We start from the raw sequence: 22,932 nt of genomic DNA, 5'->3' as shown, positions 1-22,932 counted from the left end.
CCAGAGCTAATGTCGCTACACCACCAGCCTATAAATGTATCCAAACACAATTCCCTCATGTGTGTATGTGGACTTCCTCTGAAACACACCCACCTGTTTGTCTGATCCACTGCACACCCCAATAAGTTGTGGTTTCTAACTTTAAAGAAGATTATTTGCAAATTCCCAACAGCACTTATTTGCTGTTATTTGTGCGACTCTCCTAACTTGAGCTCTCCATGATTGGAAACAGCTTTGCCCCTATGAACCCTTCCATAATCTTCAAGGAATTCATTCCCTCCTTTAAAAAAAACTACGCTGCCGGGGTACAATTGGGAGACTGGTTAAGATATTAAATATCTGGAGCTATGGAGAATAACTGAATCTGTGAGGCTGATCAATTGAAAACCAACTGAATGGAGGAACAAGCCAAGAGGATTCAGAAGAAAACCAGGAGAGGCAATGAGGACGATTTTGGTGCAGCTACATATCTTGATCCAGAATGCATTGTTCTAAAGGGCAGTGGGACAATTTTAACAGGAAATTAGATGGGTAAGGATAGAAGAGTATGATGAATTAGAAACATAAAATTCAGCTCAGGATGGATGGGCTGAACAGCCTCTTTTTACTTTTGGCTTCTATAATTCTACAACCTCGATCAGGGTCACTTGCAAATCACAAGTCCTGATTAGGTGCCACAGATGCCAGGCTGACAATCTCCATAGAGTATTGACAATGACCGGGGTCACCCATCTTGTGAAGACACTGTCCAGAAGTCTACGTCTGCAGAAAAATTTGCCAAGAACAATCAGAGTCATGGATAAGACCATGATCGCCCATGTCAATACAACATGGCAGATAATGATGATGTCATACGACACGGCACATAATGAAGGCAATGACGAATGTTCTCGAATGCTGCCATTTTAGACTCTGATGATGCAAATTGTCTATCATATTGAGTGTCTCTCTGTTTTGGGATCTGCTGTCCCAGGCTCGTATTTCGACACTGTCCTCTCCCTTCCCCCAGTTGCAGCCTGATCCCCAGCACCCCATTATTTGCTGTACCTTCTCCAGAAGCTGCCTCAGTTGCTTGGTGCGGGCATCACGTGAACACAGAGTCTGCTGGGGAGCCACCACCGTGCAGATACACCTGCCTTCACTATCCGGTGCAGAGCTGAACACTCGCCAGCCATCCTCAGCATTATCTGGTAATACCTAGGATGGAGAGAGAGAACAGAGGAATGATATGACACGCATTAAGAAGCAGCATTTCCACATTTAATCAAATCAATACAAAACAAACACAAGATTAGATGAATGGAAACAAGGCCAGCAGCTGCTGAAATGAGAATGCATTTGGTTCACATTTTCTTGATCCTAAATTAGGTGGTCACTCCCTGTGCAGTACTGAAGGAGTGTCACACTGTCAGGGGGACGGTACTGAGGGAGTGTCACAGTGTCAGAGGGATGGTACTGAGGGAGTGTCACACCGTCAGAGGGGCGGTACTGAGGGAGTGTCACATTGTCAGAGGGACAGTACTGAGGGAGTGTCACAGTGTCAGAGGGACGGTACTGAGAGAGTGTCACACCGTCAGAGGGGTGGTACTGAGGGAGTGTCACACCGTCAGAGGGACGGTACTGAGGGAGTGTCACACCGTCAGAGGGACGGTACTGAGGGAGCGTCACACCGTCAGAGGGACAGTACTGAGAGAGCGTCACACCGTCAGAGGGACGGTACTGAGGGAGTGTCACACTGTCGGAGGGACGGTACTGAGGGAGTATCACACTGTCGGAGGGACGGTACTGAGGGAGTATCACACTGTCAGGGGGACATTACTGAGGGAGTGTCACACTGTCAGGGGGACGGTACTGAGGGAGTGTCACACTGTCAGAGGGACGGTACTGAGGGAGCGTCACACCGTCAGAGGGACGGTACTGAGGGAGTGTCACACCGTCAGAGGGACGGTACTGAGGGAGCGTCACACCGTCAGAGGGACGGTACTGAGGGAGTGTCACACCGTCAGAGGGACGGTACTGAGGGAGCGTCACACCGTCAGAGGGACGGTACTGAGGGAGCGTCACACCGTCAGAGGGACGGTACTGAGGGAGCGTCACACCGTCAGAGGGACGGTACTGAGGGAGTGTCACACCGTCAGAGGGACGGTACTGAGGGAGCGTCACACCGTCAGAGGGACGGTACTGAGGGAGCGTCACACCGTCAGAGGGACGGTACTGAGGGAGTGTCACACTGTCAGAGGGACGGTACTGAGGGAGTGTCACAGTGTCAGAGGGACGGTACTGAGGGAGTGTCACACCGTCAGAGGGACGGTACTGAGGGAGAGTCACACCGTCAGAGGGACGGTACTGAGGGAGCGTCACACCGTCAGAGGGACGGTACTGAGGGAGCGTCACACCGTCAGAGGGACGGTACTGAGGGAGCGTCACACCGTCAGAGGGACGGTACTGAGGGAGTGTCACAGTGTCAGAGGGACGGAACTGAGGGAGTGTCACACCGTCAGAGGGACGGAACTGAGGGAGTGTCACACCGTCAGAGGGACTGTACCGAGGGAGTGTCACAGTGTCAGAGGGACGGTACTGAGGGAGCGTCACACCGTCAGAGGGACGGTACTGAGGGAGTGTCACACCGTCAGAGGGACGGTACCGAGGGAGTGTCACACCGTCAGAGGGACGGTACCGAGGGAGTGTCACACCGTCAGAGGGACGGTACTGAGGGAGCGTCACACCGTCAGAGGGACGGTACTGAGGGAGCGTCACACCGTCAGAGGGACGGTACTGAGGGAGTGTCACACCGTCAGAGGGACGGTACTGAGGGAGTGTCACAGTGTCAGAGGGACGGTACTGAGGGAGTGTCACACCGTCAGAGGGACTGTACCGAGGGAGTGTCACAGTGTCAGAGGGACAGTACTGAGGGAGCGTCACACCGTCAGAGGGACGGTACTGAGGGAGTGTCACACCGTCAGAGGGACTGTACAGAGGGAGTGTCACAGTGTCAGAGGGACAGTACCGAGGGAGTGTCACACCGTCAGAGGGACAGTACCGAGAGAGTGTCACACCGTCAGAGGGACAGTACTGAGGGAGTGTCACACCATCAGAGGGACGGTACTGAGGGAGTGTCACACCGTCAGAGGGACGGTACTTTGGGAGTCACACCGTCAGAGGGACAGTACTGAGGGAGTGCCGCACCGTCAGAGGGACAGTACTTTGGGAGTCACACCGTCAGAGGGACAGTACTGAGGGAGTGTCACACCGTCAGAGGGACAGTACTGAGGGACTGTCACACCGTCCGAGGGACAGTACTGAGGGAGTGCCGCACCGTCCGAGGGACAGTACTGAGGGAGTGCCGCACCGCCAGAGGGACAGTACTGAGGGAGTGTCACACTGTCCGAGGGACAGTACTGAGGGAGTGTCACACTGTCCGAGGGACAGTACTGAGGGAGTCACACTGTCAGAGGGACAGTACTGAGGGAGTGCCACACTGTCCGAGGGACAGTACTGAGGGAGTGCCGCACCGTCAGAGGGACAGTACTGAGGGAGTGTCACACTGTCGGAGGGACAGTACTGAGGGAGTGTCACACCGTCGGAGGGACAGTACTGAGGGAGTATCACACCGTCGGAGGGACAGTACTGAGGGAGTGTCACAGTGTCAGAGGGACAGTACTGAGAGAGTGTCACACTGTCAGAGGGACAGTACCGAGGGAGTGTCACAGTGTCAGAGGGACGGTACTGAGGGAGCGTCACACCGTCAGAGGGACGGTACTGAGGGAGCGTCACACCGTCAGAGGGACGGTACTGAGGGAGTGTCACAGTGTCAGAGGGACGGTACTGAGGGAGCGTCACACCGTCAGAGGGACGGTACCGAGGGAGCGTCACACCGTCAGAGGGACTGTACCGAGGGAGTGTCACACCGTCAGAGGGACTGTACCGAGGGAGTGTCACAGTGTCAGAGGGACAGTACTGAGGGAGTGTCACACCGTCAGAGGGACAGTACCGAGAGAGTGTCACACCGTCAGAGGGACAGTACTGAGGGAGTGTCACACCGTCAGAGGGACGGTACTGAGGGAGTGTCACACTGTCAGAGGGACGGTACTGAGGGAGTGTCACAGTGTCAGAGGGACGGTACTGAGGGAGTGTCACACCGTCAGAGGGACTGTACCGAGGGAGCGTCACAGTGTCAGAGGGACGGTACTGAGGGAGCGTCACACCGTCAGAGGGACGGTACCGAGGGAGTGTCACACTGTCAGAGGGACGGTACTGAGGGAGTGTCACAGTGTCAGAGGGACGGTACTGAGGGAGTGTCACACCGTCAGAGGGACTGTACCGAGGGAGCGTCACAGTGTCAGAGGGACGGTACTGAGGGAGCGTCACACCGTCAGAGGGACGGTACTGAGGGAGTGTCACACCGTCAGAGGGACGGTACTGAGGGAGCGTCACACCGTCAGAGGGACGGTACTGAGGGAGCGTCACACCGTCAGAGGGACGGTACTGAGGGAGCGTCACACCGTCAGAGGGACGGTACTGAGGGAGTGTCACAGTGTCAGAGGGACGGAACTGAGGGAGTGTCACACCGTCAGAGGGACTGTACCGAGGGAGTGTCACAGTGTCAGAGGGACAGTACTGAGGGAGCGTCACACCGTCAGAGGGACGGTACTGAGGGAGTGTCACACCGTCAGAGGGACGGTACCGAGGGAGTGTCACACCGTCAGAGGGACGGTACTGAGGGAGTGTCACACCGTCAGAGGGACGGTACTGAGGGAGCGTCACACCGTCAGAGGGACGGTACTGAGGGAGCGTCACACCGTCAGAGGGACGGTACTGAGGGAGTGTCACACCGTCAGAGGGACGGTACTGAGGGAGTGTCACAGTGTCAGAGGGACGGTACTGAGGGAGTGTCACACCGTCAGAGGGACTGTACCGAGGGAGTGTCACAGTGTCAGAGGGACAGTACTGAGGGAGCGTCACACCGTCAGAGGGACGGTACTGAGGGAGTGTCACACCGTCAGAGGGACAGTACTGAGGGAGTGTCACACCGTCAGAGGGACGGTACTGAGGGAGTGTCACACCGTCAGAGGGACAGTACTTTGGGAGTCACACCGTCAGAGGGACAGTACTGAGGGAGTGCCGCACCGTCAGAGGGACAGTACTTTGGGAGTCACACCGTCAGAGGGACAGTACTGAGGGAGTGTCACACCGTCAGAGGGACAGTACTGAGGGAGTGTCACACCGTCAGAGGGACAGTACTGAGGGACTGTCACACCGTCCGAGGGACAGTACTGAGGGAGTGCCGCACCGTCCGAGGGACAGTACTGAGGGAGTGCCGCACCGCCAGAGGGACAGTACTGAGGGAGTGTCACACTGTCCGAGGGACAGTACTGAGGGAGTGTCACACTGTCCGAGGGACAGTACTGAGGGAGTCACACTGTCAGAGGGACAGTACTGAGGGAGTGCCACACTGTCCGAGGGACAGTACTGAGGGAGTGCCGCACCGTCAGAGGGACAGTACTGAGGGAGTGTCACACTGTCGGAGGGACAGTACTGAGGGAGTGTCACACCGTCGGAGGGACAGTACTGAGGGAGTATCACACCGTCGGAGGGACAGTACTGAGGGAGTGTCACAGTGTCAGAGGGACAGTACGGAGAGAGTGTCACACTGTCAGAGGGACAGTACCGAGGGAGTGTCACAGTGTCAGAGGGACAGTACTGAGAGAGTGTCACACTGTCAGAGGGACAGTACTGAGGGAGTGTCACACTGTCAGAGGGACAGTACTGAGAGAGTGTCATACTGTCAGAGGGACAGTACTGAGGGAGTGTCACACCGTCAGAGGGACGGTACTGAGGGAGCGTCACACCGTCAGAGGGACGGTACTGAGGGAGCGTCACACCGTCAGAGGGACGGTACTGAGGGAGTGTCACACTGTCAGAGGGACGGTACTGAGGGAGTGTCACAGTGTCAGAGGGACGGTACTGAGGGAGCGTCACACCGTCAGAGGGACGGTACCGAGGGAGCGTCACACCGTCAGAGGGACTGTACCGAGGGAGTGTCACACCGTCAGAGGGACTGTACCGAGGGAGTGTCACAGTGTCAGAGGGACAGTACTGAGGGAGTGTCACACCGTCAGAGGGACAGTACCGAGAGAGTGTCACACCGTCAGAGGGACAGTACTGAGGGAGTGTCACACCGTCAGAGGGACGGTACTGAGGGAGTGTCACACTGTCCGAGGGACAGTACTGAGGGAGTGCCGCACCGTCAGAGGGACAGTACTTTGGGAGTCACACCGTCAGAGGGACAGTACTGAGGGAGTGTCACACCGTCCGAGGGACAGTACTGAGGGAGTGTCACACCGTCCGAGGGACAGTACCGAGGGAGTGTCACACTGTCAGAGGGACAGTACTGAGGGTGTGTCACACTGTCAGGGGGACAGTACTGAGGGAGTGTCACACTGTCAGAGGGACGGTATTGAGGGTGTGTCACACTGTCAGAGGGACAGTACTGAGGGAGTGTCACACTATCAGAGGGACGGTACTGAGGGACCGTCGCACTGTCAGAGGGACAGTACTGAGGGAGTGTCACACTGTCAGAGGGACAGTACCGAAGGGTGGTGGAAACCTGTCATCTGGACACACAGCCCACAGAGTTGGTGCATGATGATTATTGGAGACTTTGGGATCAGTGTAGGCACCTCTTGTGTTAGAAACCCTCTCACTTGATGCTCATGGTATTCCAAAAGCATTGCAAAGGCCTTGTCAGAGCGTGGTACCGGTTCCACCTGCTCAGATAAAGCACAGCACTATGTGCAACTCTACCTGGGGCTCAGTGGATGGGATTCTGCAATGTCTTACTGAGCCAGTTACCTTACGGCAGCTTACAGTCTTATATAATTACATGAGAACCTACAGTTTTATACGATTTTTAGTATAATTAGTGTCTGTGTGATTGTAAATGAAACAGTGTGTGTCTGTAAGTAAGGTTCCAGTTCTGAGTGTAGTGTGCCTTTCAGGTGGGCACATCGATGGCCATGCTGAGATAAAAGAAACGGATTCCCTGCCTCCAAAATGAGATTATATCAGGAGATCTGCAACTTAAGTTATCAGTAAACTGTTTGATTCTTTAAGAAAGGAAGATGATAGTGGCTGCACATTCCCCTCTCTGTCTAACTGCTAAGCTAATCTGTAGCTCCAGCTCTCACTGAACAGCATCCAACAGGAACAGGAAAATCAGTTCTTATCAGACGAAACATATTCCAGCACACGGTATTCGGAGGAATTTATTTAAATGAATGTGGCTCAGCAAATAAATCAAAATGATTGATCTTGCCCGTTCTCTCATTCATCCATCTCTCAATCTTTACGCCAGCAATTTAAACTGTTGACAATCTAACCAAACCAGTGACTACACCCAACTGGATTGATGTATGAAATTCATAATTGTATCACATTCAAATGTGCAGCAGTTCAAATGCATGTTCCTCCTCCCATTCCCACTCATGTGCCGTTGCCCTCATTTCACTTTCATTGGCACTGATGTCATTAGACTATGAGACACAGGAGCAGAATAAGACTATTCAGCCCATTGAGTCTTCTGTACCATTTCATCATGGCTGACTTGCTGTCCCTCTCCTGTCCAAAGGGCCCACACCCTTGTCGTGGTTTGGAGGCTCGCATGCACCAATGATCTGGAGAGCTGCAGTATATTGGCTGGTTCGCTCTTGGTAGGGTCACCCATGCCAAACAGGTCAAAGGGCAAAGGCCAGACTAAGAGTGGTCCACCGGTCCTCCATGTTTAGGGGTTCAGCTCAGGGCTAACAACCTTGATTGGTAAAACAAAACTGTTAGGGAAACTGCAACGAAGAATCCTTCTACATCGGAGTGTGATGGTATTCCTGAGTCTCCTCCCGGGCCTTGCAAGGCTGACGGTGGTGAAAACCACAAAGAAGCCACTGACAAGGTTAAGGAAGCCATGAATACCACAGTAGATGGGGGACATTCTTTGCTGCCCTAAACACCAGCAGTGTAATGGGCAGGAACACATCCCCATTCTCCTGCCTTCTCCCCGTAACCTTAGACACCCTTACCAATCAATCTCCGCTTTAAATACACCCCATGACTCTGCCTCCACAGCCGTCCGTGGCAGTGAACCGCACAGATTCATTGCCCTCTGGCGAAAGAAATTCCTCCTTATCCCTGTCCTAAAGGGATGTCCTTGCATTCTGATGCGGTGCCCCCCCCCGATCCTGGACTTCCTCACTTATAGGAAGCATCCTCTCCACGTGCACTCTAGCTTCACAGGCAAAACCAAGGATTATACTGAGGGGATCATTGGATAACTGGGGGGACCTCAGTCCAGAAAATTGTGGTGGGGGCATACTCAATTCAGAAACAAATAAACGGAGAAGGAAGGGAGCATAAATCAGAAACTTTGCCTCAGCCATTACAGGGAAAATGAAACCTAATAGAAGTGTAATAAAACCAGGAGATGGAAATGAGAAATGAGAGAGTAAACAAAACAATAGAGGCTGAGGTTAATGTGTTTGCCTCCGAGAACCAAATGAATATAAAGAGTAAATTATACTGTTATGGAGTTTACAGAAAAGAATCAGAAAATGGTTGAGTTGGGAGAAATAATTTTAGTGATTAAAGATTAAATAACTTCAATAATGAGAGGAAATAACATGAGGCAAGCAGGCAGTGGAGACTTAATGGGTTGAATGAAGAAAACTGAAAGGATTTAAGACTGATTCGGGAGTTGTTCATACATCCCTTGGTTAGAGCAATGAAGTATTAGGATGAGTAAATGCAGAGATTAAATAAGCATATAGGAAAGGCAGAGTGGTTTTAATGCAGAATTTTAATTTTCGGAATGAAATGGAATGTAGACCAGTAAGAGGGTTCTTCAGCAGACTCAGGGTAGTTTTCCTGCAACACCACCCAGAATTGGCAAGGGAAACCCGGAGTAGATTTAATAATTAGCTAGATCTCACTGTCAGCAGCAGTAATGCATTAACATTTAAATACAGAGATCAGAGAATAATCAAATTCAATGTTACATTTGAAAGGATGAAGCAGCTGCTACGTTTCTAGATTTAGGGAAGGCTGGCTTGACCCTAGTAAAATCAGCAACCTGTTCAATGATGGAATGTGTTAAAAATTTGTTGCAGATCCAGTTTAAAGAGAGGTAAAAATTACTACTTTTACAAACAGCCCCCACCCCAGCAACTAGAAAGGTAGGAGTCAAGATATAAAAGTAATTCAAAAGCTAGTCTAAAGGTGTAACAATTAAAACAAGGGAAGCAGGAGTTCTCAACCATGAACCCCTCACTTAATGGAATTGGTCCACAACATAAAAATGGTTGGGAATCTCTGGCTTAGAAAAATCTGCAAATATCAGGGCATCTCAAAATCTACAGCAAGGGTTACAACAATAAATGAGCAGTTTTATTGAAACTCTGTGGTCAGGAACAGAGTGATCACTTTGAAATTTATGATTATACAGTAAAGCAAAGTGAAGAATTGGTGCATATGTTGAATAAGTACTTTGGGCTGAGGAAGAGCATTTGAACAGGATCACACCAAGAAGATAATACAAAGAGAAGAGTTACAGATTCCCAGGACCAGATGGTTTCCATCCAAGGGATTAAAGGAATCAGGTAAGAATATTGTGGAAACCCCTACTATCATCTTCCTAGTTCCCTCCATCTGGGAAGCATAATTGAAAATTGCACATCGCTTGATTATCTAGTTGAGTGTATGAAAACCAAAGATTTATGGATCCACTGTCTGGAAATTTATGGTTTATAATTACAGAAAAATTGGCTGAATGCCTCACAAATCTTTTTAACTGATCAATGGAAGCTGGAATAAAGTTGGAAATGGCTGATGAACTCAAATTGAATTTTCTGAAGGGTTGACTAAATTAATAAACTGAAGAATAATGAGTGTAGGGGTCCAGAAGGCAATGATTAGTGTGAGGGTCCAGAAGGCAATGATTAGTCTGAGGGTCCAGAAGGCAATGATTAGTCTGAGGGTCCAGAAGGCAATGAGTGAAATTTCCAATAGTCATAAAAAGTTAGCAAAAGCCAAAGCTCACAGAACTATCAGCAAATTGCTGATACAGTTGACAGCTTAGTTGGGTGGCAGAAGAGAGAATCTGTAGATGCTGGAAATCCGAGCAACAGGCACATGCTGGAGGAACTCAGCAGGCCAGGCAGCATCAATGGGAAAAAGTACAGCCAACGTTTCGTGCCGGGACCTGTTGGCAGGACATAATGCTAACCAGGCAGTACAGGTACAGATTTGGGAACTGAGGTGATGTAACTGAGACGTGTAAAATTATGAGGGGAAAACAGGAAGGAAGCATTTTCCTTGTCAGAAAGGCAAAAAAAAAAAAAAAATCCAATCTGATACACGTAGAAACGTCAGAGGGGAGATGAGTAATTGTTTTTCCACTCTGAGGGTGCCAGGGGTGTGAAGCTCACTGCCTCTAAGGGTGTTTGGGACAGAAATCAGCATCACCACTAAAAGAATGACATTTAATTTTCCCCTACCCTGTCCCTCTTCCATTTCCCACCTGGCTCCCCCCTGCCCCTTCTCCTCACCTCCCCCGGTGCCCCCTGCCCTTCCTTTTCTCCCAATGTCCACTCTCCTCTCCTATTAAACCACTTATTCAGCCCTTTGACTTCTCCCTATCAGCTCCAGCTTCTCACTGCATCCCCACTCACCGGGCTTCACCCATCACCTTCCAGCTTGTACTCCCCCCCCCCCCACCCACCCCGCTCCTTATTCCCCCTCCTTTCCAGCCCCGATGAAGGGCCTCGGCTGGAAAATGGTCATTCCTCTCCGCAGACGCTGCCTGGCCCGCTGAGTTCCTGCAGCGGGTGTGTAACTCTGAATTGACAACACCTGCAGAACCTCTTGCGTTCAGGTTAAGAAGTACTTGGAGGGTGAGGCTTCCGGGGCTGGGGCAGACATCGCACCGAATGGCTTCATAAGTTCAACGAATCTATTAGATCACATATTCCAACAGGCGGTGATATGAATGATCATCAGCCCGCAGCCGCGCGTTGGAACCGCGACCAGGTATTTAATTTGTTAATGACTTTGATGTTGCGGTATTTGCACTCTTGCGCGATGACCTCAAAGCATTCTGGCCAAGGTAGGTGGAAGCATTAAATTACAGACACGCCAATATATTAAGGAACAAAACTGCAGCATCTCCTCCAAAATATCTAGCTGTCAAGGACCATTCCTTCTGGCCGAAACTCGAAGCGGTTCAAACGCGCCAGACCCAACTTCAGAAAACTTTCCGAGTGCGGAAGTTTAGACTCGGAGAACTTGACTCCAAGTCAGTTACTAAAGGACAGGGGGAATGAAGGGTCGTCTGGAGCTCACAGATCGGGGTAATCTCACTGAGTGAAGGAACTCGGCCCATTCCACGCAGAACACAACCTGATGCTCCGGGACCAAACTGGGCGCTGGTCTCTGGGACAGAGCATCCATCTAGAGGACACTGTTTGCATCCAGACTCCTGAAGAGATCTCGGGGGGTGGGTGAAGGGCGATGGCGTCCGGGCAGCTACTGGGGGGATCGCACACTGGCCCGGAAGGGTGAACCGCCCTCCCAGCTGCAACGCTCGCTCTCTTGCCCCCATCGCAAACTGCATCACCGCGTTTCCCGCACCCCGGCCGCACCTCACACTAATGCCCAGTTTAACCGGCGTGGGTTCGCTGCATCTGAAGGGTCGCCCGAAGCCGGGTTTTACCGGCTGCCCGCGGAAGCTACGCTCCCACTGCCAGCATATACCGACCCTCACCAGCTAAAACAACCGTACAGCAACCGCTCTCCGCCCGATTGGGGCGGGTCATCAAATTCATACCGAAATCTCGGAAGGACATTACAACTTTTACAGGAGCCGGCGACCTGCAAACGCCGTCAGTTTATTAATCAGGCGTTCAATCCGCCTTCTTTACAACCCCACCATCTCCCTCCCCGCCACTTCGCCTTGCCCATCTCTCCAATAGGTTCACTCTCAAGCCCCTCGGCCCTTCTCCTCTCTCCTCTCCCCCAACCCTTCTCTCTCTCTCTCTCTCCCCTCGCCGTTCGGGCCTTCCTCTCACTCCTCTTCCCGCCCCTCTTCCTCCTCACTCTCCTATCCCGTTCCCAACTCATTTCACCGTCCACCCTCTCCACCCGCTTACCCTCACATCCTTTTTCTGCCCCTGCGATTCGTCTTCTTCCCCCTCTCCTACCCAGCCTCTCCCATCCCGTCCTTCTCCCTCCCCTCTCCCATTCGCGGTCCTTCCTTCTACCCTCTCCCCCCGGCACTCACCCCAGTGCTGCGGTCCAGTGTCCCAGCGCTGGCCGCCGTCAGCCTGGTGGCGTTGAGACCGACCAGGGACGGGAGAGTCTGGGACATCCAGTTGCTGATCATGGCCATCGTACTCAGGACGATCCCGATCTTTAGCAGAGGTACCGTCATTGCGGGAAGACTGCAGTTCTCTCATACCGAGTAACGTGGAGCAGGCGGGGCAGCGGCGGGTTTTGGCATCAGCGGGGCAGTGAGAAGCCGCGCTCCGAGCGGGAGCATGGTGGCAGGGGCGGCGAGCGAAGGCTGGGGCGGGGGAGAGGGAGACACGAGGCTCCGGCGGCGGGAGCTGCCGCGCTCGCTGCTCACTGGAGAGTGACTGGGAGAGTGGGGCATCAGACGCGGATACGCAAGGCTCGTCCCGCCCCCGGTACAGGAGGACGGACCCGCCCCCCTCCCCCGGTACACACCGAACGGACCTGCCCACCGACCCTCCCTGATACCAATCCTCCCTCCTCTACCAAAAGTGCCCGCTCTAAGCTCCCATCTCTCTCTCAAATGTTCTCCCTCATTCACCCTGTGAAACCAGGAGTGGGCAGTGCCAGGGAACGGAGAACCGTTCCGACCCGGGAAAGTCAGTACCCGCGGAATCTGTACAGTGAACTTCAGTGGCCTGGGCACTGGTAGCACAGAGTCCGGGAGGGAAGCGGTTAATTTAAAATCCACTGAGCCCATTACAATGAGGGTCAGTGCGTATGGGACCCGTCCCCCAGTGAGGGTCAGTGTGTGTGGGACCCGTCCCCCAGTGAGGGTCAGTGTGTGTGACCCATCCCCCAGTGAGGGTCAGTGTGTGTGGGACCCGCCCCCCAGTGAGGGTCAGCATGTGTGGGACCCGTCCCCCTGTGAGGGTCAGTGTGTGTGTGGGACCCGTCCCCCCAGTGAGGGTCGGTGTGTGAGTGGGACCCGTCCCCCAGTGAGGGTCAATGTGTGTGTGGGACACGCCCCCCAGTGTGGGTCAGCATGTGTGGGACCCGCCCCCCAGTGAGGGTCAGCATGTGTAGGACCCGTCCCCCTGTGAGGGTCAGTGTGTGTGGGACCCGTCCCCTTGTGAGGGTCAGTGTGTGTGGGGTGGAACTGTCCCCCAGTGAAGGTCAGTGTGTGTGGGACCCGTCTCCCAGTGAGGGTCAGTGTGTGTGGGACCCGTCCCCCAGTGAGGGTCAGTGTGTGTGGGACCCGTCCCCCAGTGAGGGTCAGTATGTGTGGGACCCGTCCCCCAGTGAGGGTCAGTGTGTGTGGGACCCGTCCCCTTGTGAGGGTCAGTGTGTGTGGGACCCGTCCCCCAGTGAGGGTCAGTATGTGGGACCCGTCCCCCAGTGAGGGTCAGTATGTGTGGTGTGGAACTCCCTGTGAGAGTCAGTGTCTACTGAACAGAAAATGGGAAAAAAAGAATTCCGCATTGAAAATAAGATTCAAAAGCTGGAATGATTTATTACTTCTGTGTCTTAATATATGCAGAATTCACAGTGCTCGCAGTTGCCATGGCTACAGCGCCCAGTCTGCCTCCTAGTGCAGATTACAGCCATCTCTCAACCAGATACTGCAGCCTCGGACCTCCCCAACCAGCGCCCAGTACTGGCGAGGAGCGGCAGGGCTCCGGAGCACGGATCTGGAGCGGTGTACGTCTGGGATTCCTCACAGGTAAATGGTCTCTAAATCCCGGGAATGCCCACCGCAGCATGGGGTTACAATCCGCCTTGCTCTTTACCCTCCCAGCCGTGGCGCTGCAGCCTCATTCATCCCGACCCCTCTTCTATCATCACTGACCCACTTTAGCTTAGTGCCCTGTCTCGCACCCCACTCCCAATCACCATAACCCCCCCACTCCCAATCACCATAACCCCCCCCCCACTCCCGATCTACCTTTTGACGTTTCCGCGATTTTAACCCCTGCAGCACTGTCGAGAGTTCAAAATCTGCAATTTTCCCCTAAACCTTCGAACTTCTCACTTTTAATTCCACGAAAAGAATTCCTTAGCTTTCGGTCGCGTCGTATATCTAATGCGGCTTAGTACCGAGCGGTGGCTGAATATTTCCCTGTGAAATGCCTAGGGAAGGAAATCCATGAATGCAAATTGTTTAATTTTCTGTACTCGCAGTAAAGTCTGAGGTTCTAGTGGCCCGAACTCTAACCGGAATATTCATTCTCACTCAGCGGCCGCTTTATTAAGACACCTGCTGTACCTCATGAAGTGGACAGTGTGCAACCTCGCGGTCTCCTGCTCCTGTAGCCCATCCACTTCCAGGTTCAACGTGATGCTCTTCTGCACATCACCGTGGCAACGGGTGTAATCTGAGTTACTGTCGCCTTCCTGACCTGCCATTCACTGGATGGTGTGTGTGTGTGTGTGTGTGTGTGTGTGTGTGTGTGTGTGTGTGTGTGTGTGTGTGTGTGTGTGTGTGTGTGTGTGTGTGTGTGTGTGTGTGTGTGTGTGTGAATGAGTGTGTGTGTGTGTGTGTGAGTGAGTGAGTGAGTGTGTGTGTGTGTGAATGAGTGTGTGTGTGTGAGTGTGTGTGAGTGAGTGTGCGTGTGAGAGAGAGAGTGTGTGTGTGTGAGTGTGTGTGTGTGTGAGTGAGTGTGTGTGTGTGAATGAGTGTGTGTGTGTATGTGAGTGTGTGTGTGAGTGAGTGAGTGTGTGTGTGTGTGAGTGAGTGTGTGTGTGTGAGAGTGAGAGAGTGTGTGTGTGTGAATGAGTGTGTGTGTGTGTGAGTGAGTGAGTGTGTGTGTGTGAATGAGTGTGTGTGTGTGTGTGTGTGTGTGTGTGTGTGTGTGAGTGTGTATGTGTGAGTGAGTGTGTGTGTGTGTGTGTGTGTGTGTGTGTGTGTGTGTGTGTGTGTGTTTCGCCCCATTCCCTGTAAACTCCAGACTGCTATGCATGAAAATGCCAGGAGATCAGCACTTTCTCAAACTACCCTGTCTGGCACCAACCATCATTCCATGGTCAAAATCACATTTCTTCCCCATTCCGATACTTGCTCTGAAGAGTAATGGAACCTCGTGACCATGTCTGCATGCTTTATGCTGCCACATGATTGGCCGATGAGACATTTGCATGAACAAGCAGAGGTACCTAATAAAGTGACTACTAACTGTATAATTTAAATCTAGAGTCTTATTGCCGTTTTCCAAGAATCGGATCCAAAGTAGCTTGGAAATGTAAAGCCATTCTGCCCTTGGTGTCCATTGTCATCTGAATGGAGCCAGGCAGCCCAGTTTCACACCCTGACTCCGTCTGTGTTGCCCTGCTCGTCAACAGTGCCTGTATGTTTCAAATATGAAAAGGGTTTCTGCTTCTATCCGCCAACGCTCGAAGGACCAACAGGCTTCAGGGGGAAAGATTATCACTGATCTTAAATCAGTAAGAGGCATTTAGACAAGCCCGCGTAGCGTTAGGGAGCTGAGGGAGATCTGTCATGTACAGGCTGAGGAGAGTGGTTTGAATTGGTATCGTGGTTGGCACTGGATGTTGTGGGGAGCCTGCCGGGGGTGGCATGGTGGCGAAGTGGTCTGCACAACGCTTTACAGTACAGGGGACACCGGTTCGATTCCCCGCTGCTGCCCGTGAGGAGTTTGTATGTCCTCCCCATGACCGTGTAGGTTTCCTCCCACAGTCCAAAGATGTACACGTGGTAGGCTAATTGGCCAATGTAAACCCAACTCAGGTTAAACCCATCGGGGAGGGGGGGGGGGTGCTGGGCAGCACGCTCGAAAGGCCAAAGGCCAAAGGGCAAAGGGCCTATTCCAATCTGCATTGCAAAAAAAAACCCCTGTCCTGTCGAACGTTCTATTATTAATCTTTCTGCTCAGGGAACTAGCTCCTTCCATAAGGCACAGGAGCAGAATTAGGCCATTTGGCCCATCTACTCTGCTCCACCATTCTGTCATGGCTGATTTATTATCCCTCTCTACCCCATTCTCCTGCCTTCCCCTGCAACCTTTGTCACCCTGACAAATCAAGAACCTATCAACCACCGCTTTAAATACCCCCCATGACTCTGATTCGCCACCCTCTGGCTAAAGGAACTCCTCCTCAACTCTGTTCTAAACTGTATCCCGAGGCTGTACCCTGTGGGCCTGGACTCCCCTGATATAGGAAGCATCCTCTCCACGCCCACTCTTACCGGGTCTTTCATCCATCTCAGCCTGTTGAAGCCCCTCCTAGTGGTTTACACGCCCATTAAAGTCTTTTCCCTGAGTAGTCCCAGTGCCCCCCACTGTTCCTGAACAAACAGAAGTCATGTGGCGTTAGCCTCTAGGATGGGCAGTGTCCCCCTTCCCGAACGGTGGCCCGAAGCGTGCACAGCCCCTGGCTCTAGCATCATTACGGTTTTAGGGGCCCCAGTATAACGCTGTGCTCTAATATTCAATGCCTCGACCGAATTAAGGCGAGTGTTACTGCGGATGAACAATGACAGAGCTTTGGGAGGGCAAATGGCGACTGGGTGGGCAGCAACACAGGCATGGAGGGGAGTGTAGAACCACGAGGGCACAGAAATGCGAGGGGTGATCTGTCTGGATGACACGCAAACAAAAGTTTTGCTCTGTAACAATAATAAACAAATCTTTTTAAACGGCGCGACACTGGGAAATGTTTATACCCCAGTGGCCCTCAGGTCATATTACAGTGGTCAAAGAACACCAGCACGATCCCTGGGTAGCGAGGAGGACGAATGAAATGCCGGCCTTTTATTAACATGCTAGAACTATCAGACCTGAGCGAGTCCGCTCCTGGAGGGACGAACCCGGAAATTCAAGAGTGCGGCAGAGATGGACTGGAGCTGTTCCCAGCACCTTGGCACTACCGTATGATTTTGTAGAACAGACCTCCGTTCTCCACACTTCAGCAAAACTTCATTGCAGCGCACACATTTCTTCGGGAGCTTGATAGGATGGGCGCAGGGAGGACGTCTCCCCTCGTGGGGGAGTCACAATGTCAAAGGAAGGGGCAGGCCGTTTAGGGTGGAGATGAGGAGAAACTACTTCACGCAGAGGCTGGTGGATTTTCGGGAATTCTCTGCGTGGAGGATTATGAAGACCCAGCTATAGATTGCGTTCCTAAACTGATATTTCTAGGTTTTGAAGGAATATAGGATGGACAAGTAGATGGGCTGTGGTCAGATTGATTAGCAGACTACACGGCAGAGGCTGAAATGGCCTGCTCCTATCTGATGTCTCCAGCTATCCTCCCACTTGCATGATCTGTGGCCGTGCAGGCGAAAATCCTCTTGCTTCTCCCCACTCCTCTGCGACGCCTTCCGCAGCTGCATTAGAACCCCCGTTGCTCCTTTAATACCACCGCTGACATCACCGGATTAATATACCAGCCCCAAACTGCCACTTTAACGCGAGCACTTCTAGAAGGCGCAGAAAATGTTAACACAAGGGACAAGCTCTCTGAGTCAAAGCCTCCAACTGAGTTGGAAAGTGCTTAGGTTTACTGAGAACATTTCACAGTCTCAGGATGTCCTGATACAATAAGCCCAGCGGCACTCCTGTCATTCATCTCTGGGTGGGTTGTGGTATGCAATGATAAAGGAACTTGATGGAAAAGCGCGGGGGCTAAGAGAACGGAGATGCTGGAACCCCTGGACGCCATGGTGAAGAGAGAACAGCTGATTGACAGAAACCATCAGATCCTTCAGTTGAGGGAAAGATAGATTTTGTTGGAGAATTTTGGAACATTGATGGTGTTCCTGCAGATGCTTGAAATCCCGAGCAACGCGCACAGAATGCTGGGGAGCTCAGAGGGTTGGGTGGTGCCTATGGAGGCGGGATGTTTCAGTCCGAGACGCGTCTTTGGACTGGAAGGGAAGGGGAGGGGAGGGGGAAGGAAGAGCACCTCCCTCTGGGTCCCCTCCTTCTTCCCTTTCTCCCATGGCCCACTCTCCTGTCCTACCAGATTCCTCAATCCTCAGCCGTTTCCACGCCCCCCCCCAGGCCTCACCTATCACCTTTTAGCTCGTCTTCCTTCCCCCACCCCCCCCCCCCACCTTTTTATTCAGGCATCGTCCCCCTTTCCTTTCCAGTCCTGATGAAGGGTCTCAGCCTGAACTGTGGACAATGTACTCCTTCCCACAGACGCTGCCTGACCTGCTGAGTTCCTCCAGCATTTTGTGTGTGTTGCTTTGGATTTCCAGCATCTGCAGATTTCCTCGTGTTATCGATCATACATTTGTAAAGGTTGGGAAGAGACGGTGCAGACAAGCGGTGGTGTAAGAGCGCAGTCACAAGGTTAATTGGATTAATGGAGTCAATGTTGGATAACTGCACACAGAGCAGAGGCGGACACCTAAAAGCATGCTCCAGATTGTCCGGAGAGAAAGCTTGAGATGTCCGATTACCGGAGGAGGGGTAGGGCCCGAGGAGTGGAGTTAAAGGAGGGACGGAAGAGCCCATGGAAGAGTAAGGAGTAATAGGGTCTCCAGTTCATTCCCCACTTCGTCAGCAACTAGATCGTTGACATCACCCGCGCACGCGAGGAATTTATCGATTTTGTCCAAACTTCAACCCCACTCTCAACTTTACTCGATGGGTTTCTGTCCCCACTCCCTTTGCTAGATCTCTGTCTCCATCTGAGAGGACACAAACAATCCACTGATATTGATCACAAACCACCGACTCCCGCAGCTTCACTACCTACGCTACATCTCCCCTCACCCTGTCTCACGCCGCCCCTTTCTCTCAGTATCTCCATCGCTGCTGTATCTCTTCAGAAACTGGGGGCCTGCACCCAGGACGCTTGAAATGTTCTTTTTCAGGAAACGTGGCTCCCTCCTCACTGTGGGTGATGGGGCACTCGCCCGCACCTCCATTTCTCAGAATAGCTCCCTCGCCCCTTCTCAGCAAACAGGACAGAGGCCGACTTCAGCTGGTGCTCAGCGGTCAGCTCGCTCGGCACCGTATCCACCCCCCCCCCCCCCCCACTGTGATGAAATCCCACCTTCCCCTCCGCCTCTTTCCCCCCTACACTCCACCTGGAACTCCCGGGTTCACTCATTCTCCCACCCCACTCGCACCTCTACCACCTTGCCCTGCAAACGCAGCTGCAGTATTTGTCCTTACACCCCTTCCTAGGAGGGGCAAGGATTCACCTCCAGCCTCGCCTACACGCCTGCTATTCCTGATGTGGCCTCCTCCGCCCAGTATTACTGTCTACCTGCGCTGCACTCTCTCTGTGTACCTGTGACACTCTGTTATTGTACTTCCTCAATGCACAGTTGTAATGAATTTGTTTGCATGGATGGTACCAAAGGCACATTTTCACCACACTTTGATAAACCAATTTCCCAGTTACAGACCAGGTGACCCTTTCGGGGGGGGGGGGGGGGCACCCGCGCTCTTGCCCACAATTGCCATTCCGAGTGCGCAGTTCTGTCATCTCCACAGCCATTGTGAGGCCACACTTAAAACTGAAGGACAGTGCCTCATATCATCTACAATCCGGACATGGGGGTCAGATAACACCTATCCCACATATTCCCACTCCCCTCCTTCGGATCCATATCCCCCTCCCCCACCTGGTTCCACCCACACTTTCCCCACTGGGCCTTCGACCTCCTCCCCAGCCGGTTCCAGCTTTATCTAGCTCCACTTATCATCCTCCTTACGTGTCAAAGCCCAGCACTTGCCCACCTTCCACCACCCAGCCCCAGGCTCGACCTACCCCCGCCTGACCCTTTTCCCGGCCTGTTTCCACCCATCACTTCCGACCATCTCCACCCGCCCATCATCTCCATTTCACCTGCCGCCCGCCAGCCCCTGCCTCTCTCCTCTCCTCCCACCCCCTTTATGCTGGCCATCTTATCTCGATACTCTCAGTTGCGGTGACGAGTCTTGACCCTAAAAGTCGGCCCTCCCTCTTCCTCCACTAAGGCCACTCGGCCCACCGACTTCCTCCAGAAGTCTGCCTATTTTTGCTGATGTAAAAACAAATTCTGGTGGAACAATGTGGGAATGAATGTGAAAGAATACTTTCGAGCACAATTAATGTGGATGTATTCATGGGCTTCTTTCTACTCATTGATACCGGGAGCCTGTCCCTTTGAGAATGCGCTGCCATCTGTCACCTTAAGGAAACAATGGGGAACCTGTCACTTTAAGGACGCCGCTCCGGTCTCCATAGTACGGTAAACAGCGCCGCCTGCTGGCAACAGGCTGTAGCGCACCCCAATCCAATCTCACATCACAGAGGCTCAACAAACAAATTTACATCGGTATAAACCGCGAATAACGGGAATCAGCAGTGAAACATACGCTGCAGTTTACTTTTGACCAAATAAACCAAATAAAATCCAATATAAAAATCCTCAAATCTCTATTCACACCAAATTACCTATCGATTTCAATTTCACATCAATATAAACCGGCGGTTACCACAGAACAGAGCGTCTTTGCAGTATTTTAAATAACCAGGGTTTTTTTTTACATCTTTTAAATATAAAGCAATCATGCTGACAGGTAGCAATAAATACCTAATTTGATTATAAATACATATTGCACAACAGGCAGGAAGAATTGAACGTCCACGTTCCAGACACGCAGGCTTTTGGACCTTGTCCGCTCCCACTCCATCACTCTCCTTAATGACCCTCTTACAATTCCTTCCTTTCTTTCCCAACAACCCACCGTGTGGCTGTCACTGCCCCCCCCCCCCTCCCCACTTCCTTGTCACTCGTCTCTTTCTTCCTCGCAATTATCCGGCAGGCGCCCCAGACCGCCGGCGTGGCTCGCTTGTCCATGCCAGAGTTGGGTCAGCCTGCTCCCGACCCCACCAAGAAATCCTTCTTCCCCTCTGTCCACTCAGCTCACCTGGGCCACGCCGAGTGGCAGCGAATCCCACCCCACACACCGGGTTCTCTTCGCTGGAAATATTACTCTTTTGTACTTAATGGTACCCAGTTCTAAGTACACCTGCAAGTCGAATCTCCACCCCCTTTCTCTCTTCCTACCCCCTTTCTCTCTTCCTACCCCCTACCCCCTTTAACTCAACTTACAGTCAACCTGCCAGCGTACTCTCTATTCATTGCATAGGGGCGACACGCCGGGTACTCGGTGCATTGGTCCCACCAACCACCTCAGAACCCACGGAACCAGGCATCCCCGATCCCAGAGGACTGTCTGAGAAGATCTAACTCAGATAAAGTTTACAGTGGAAGTGTTTCAAAGGACCGGGTTCCCCCCCCCCCACCCCCTCCCCGCGGTTCGGTGGGTCAAGGCTTGGGTGGAAGCCTATACCATCTGGGCTGGCAGAGCCCCCTCCCGTAGCCCGATGCCCAGCCACATCCCTGCCCACTATGGTTTATCTTTAACCCTGCCCACCGCCCCAGTCCTCGGCAGCCCTCCCCAAGGCTTTCAAAGCCGCAGATCAAACCAGACTCAACCCCTCCTCGACCCTACCCTCCTCAGACTTTCAATCCTCTGACCTTCAACCTGACCCCAACCCTCAAACACGGCCACTGACCCTCCGTTCAATGTCAGCCTCCTCCTTCCGAAAGCCGGACCAACAATAGCCCTGCTGAAGCCACCCACTGACCCACGACTCCTCAACTGACCGCTGACCTCCTCCCCCGACACCAGGAGCCCTGACCCTTGATCCCAGGGTCCGCTTCTTTGGTCTCCGCGCCCCCTCGCAGACAGGCGTGCCGCGACCCCGGACCTTACCTGGGTGAGCTGAATGCTGATGAGCAGAACCCCCAGCGTGAGGAGCCGGACTCGGCCGCGCTCCCTCCTGCCCCCGGGCTGCGCTTCCATGCCGCTCTCGCTCCCGTCCGCTTGTCCCGGGCTCCCTGCACCTGTCCCGCCTGCTCCCGGCTCGTCGCTCCTCCCTCTCCCGCTCCCGCTCTCGCTCAGTCCCCGGTCAGGCGCCTGACCGCAGCCGCATCTCAGACCCGCCGGCAGCGAGCGAGCGAGCGAGCGGGTCCGCGGGCAGATCCGAGCGGAGAGCGGCTTCCAGCCCGAGTCTGGGTCCGGGAGCTAGCACAGGATGTGACATCAATCCGGAGGGAGGGGGGGCGAGGAGGGGAGTGAGAGAGAGGAGAGAGGGAAGGAAGAAAGGGAGAGAGGGAGGAGAGAGGGGGAGGAAGGGAGAGAGGGGGAGGAGGAGGGAGAGAGAGGGAGGGGAGAGAGTGGAGGGGAGATGAGGGAGAAAGACGAGGGAGTGAGGGAGAGTGGAGGGAGGGGGGAAAGAGAAAGCCGTGATGGAGGGAGAGAGTGGGAGGGGAGAGAGGGGGAGGGAGGCAGAGGGGAGTGGGAGGGAGAGCAAAGTGGAGGAGTGAGAGAGAGTGAGGGGATGGGGGGGTGAAAGGGACAAGGGGGAAAAAGGAGGCGGGAAGAAGGCAGTAGAGGGAGAGAGGGAAGGGGAAGAGGGAAAAGATGGGGAAAGGGAAGGTGAAGGTGAGGGGGACGAGGAAGAGAAATGGACGGGGAGAGAGAGGGTGGAAGAGCAGAGAACAGGAAGGAAAGAAGGATGTGGGGGGAGAGGAGGAATGAGAAACAGGAAAGGGTGAGAGAATGGGAGAGTATACACGGCTGTGAGAAGGGATGAATGTGAGGGGTGATAGAGGAGGAAGGACAGGGT

The 22,932-nt window shown here is 53.1% G+C and overlaps 1 protein-coding gene across 2 annotated transcripts in view; it reads right to left on the bottom strand.

Annotated features, from left to right (window-relative positions):
• LOC140731056 (noelin-like) overlaps positions 1 to 22,349 on the bottom strand; it is a 43,081-nt gene extending 20,732 nt beyond the window's left edge. Inside the window, exons 1-2 of one of the 2 annotated variants that reach the window (XM_073052282.1) lie at positions 22,017 to 22,349; positions 1,048 to 1,197 (exon numbers count right to left, since the gene is read on the bottom strand). In XM_073052282.1, coding sequence (XP_072908383.1) covers positions 1,048 to 1,197; positions 22,017 to 22,106 — 240 coding nt within the window. In that variant the 5' untranslated portion in view covers positions 22,107 to 22,349. Of the gene's footprint in view, positions 1 to 1,047; positions 1,198 to 12,322; positions 12,692 to 22,016 lie in introns of those variants that run through there. The other variant, XM_073052281.1, reaches the window with a different exon arrangement.
• Between the last annotated feature and the right edge of the window lie 583 nt (positions 22,350 to 22,932).

Source organism: Hemitrygon akajei, chromosome 7 (assembly GCF_048418815.1).
Source record: "Hemitrygon akajei chromosome 7, sHemAka1.3, whole genome shotgun sequence".
In the NCBI taxonomy this organism is placed as follows: domain Eukaryota; kingdom Metazoa; phylum Chordata; class Chondrichthyes; order Myliobatiformes; family Dasyatidae; genus Hemitrygon; species Hemitrygon akajei.
This window is presented reverse-complemented; position numbering and strand designations above follow the sequence as displayed.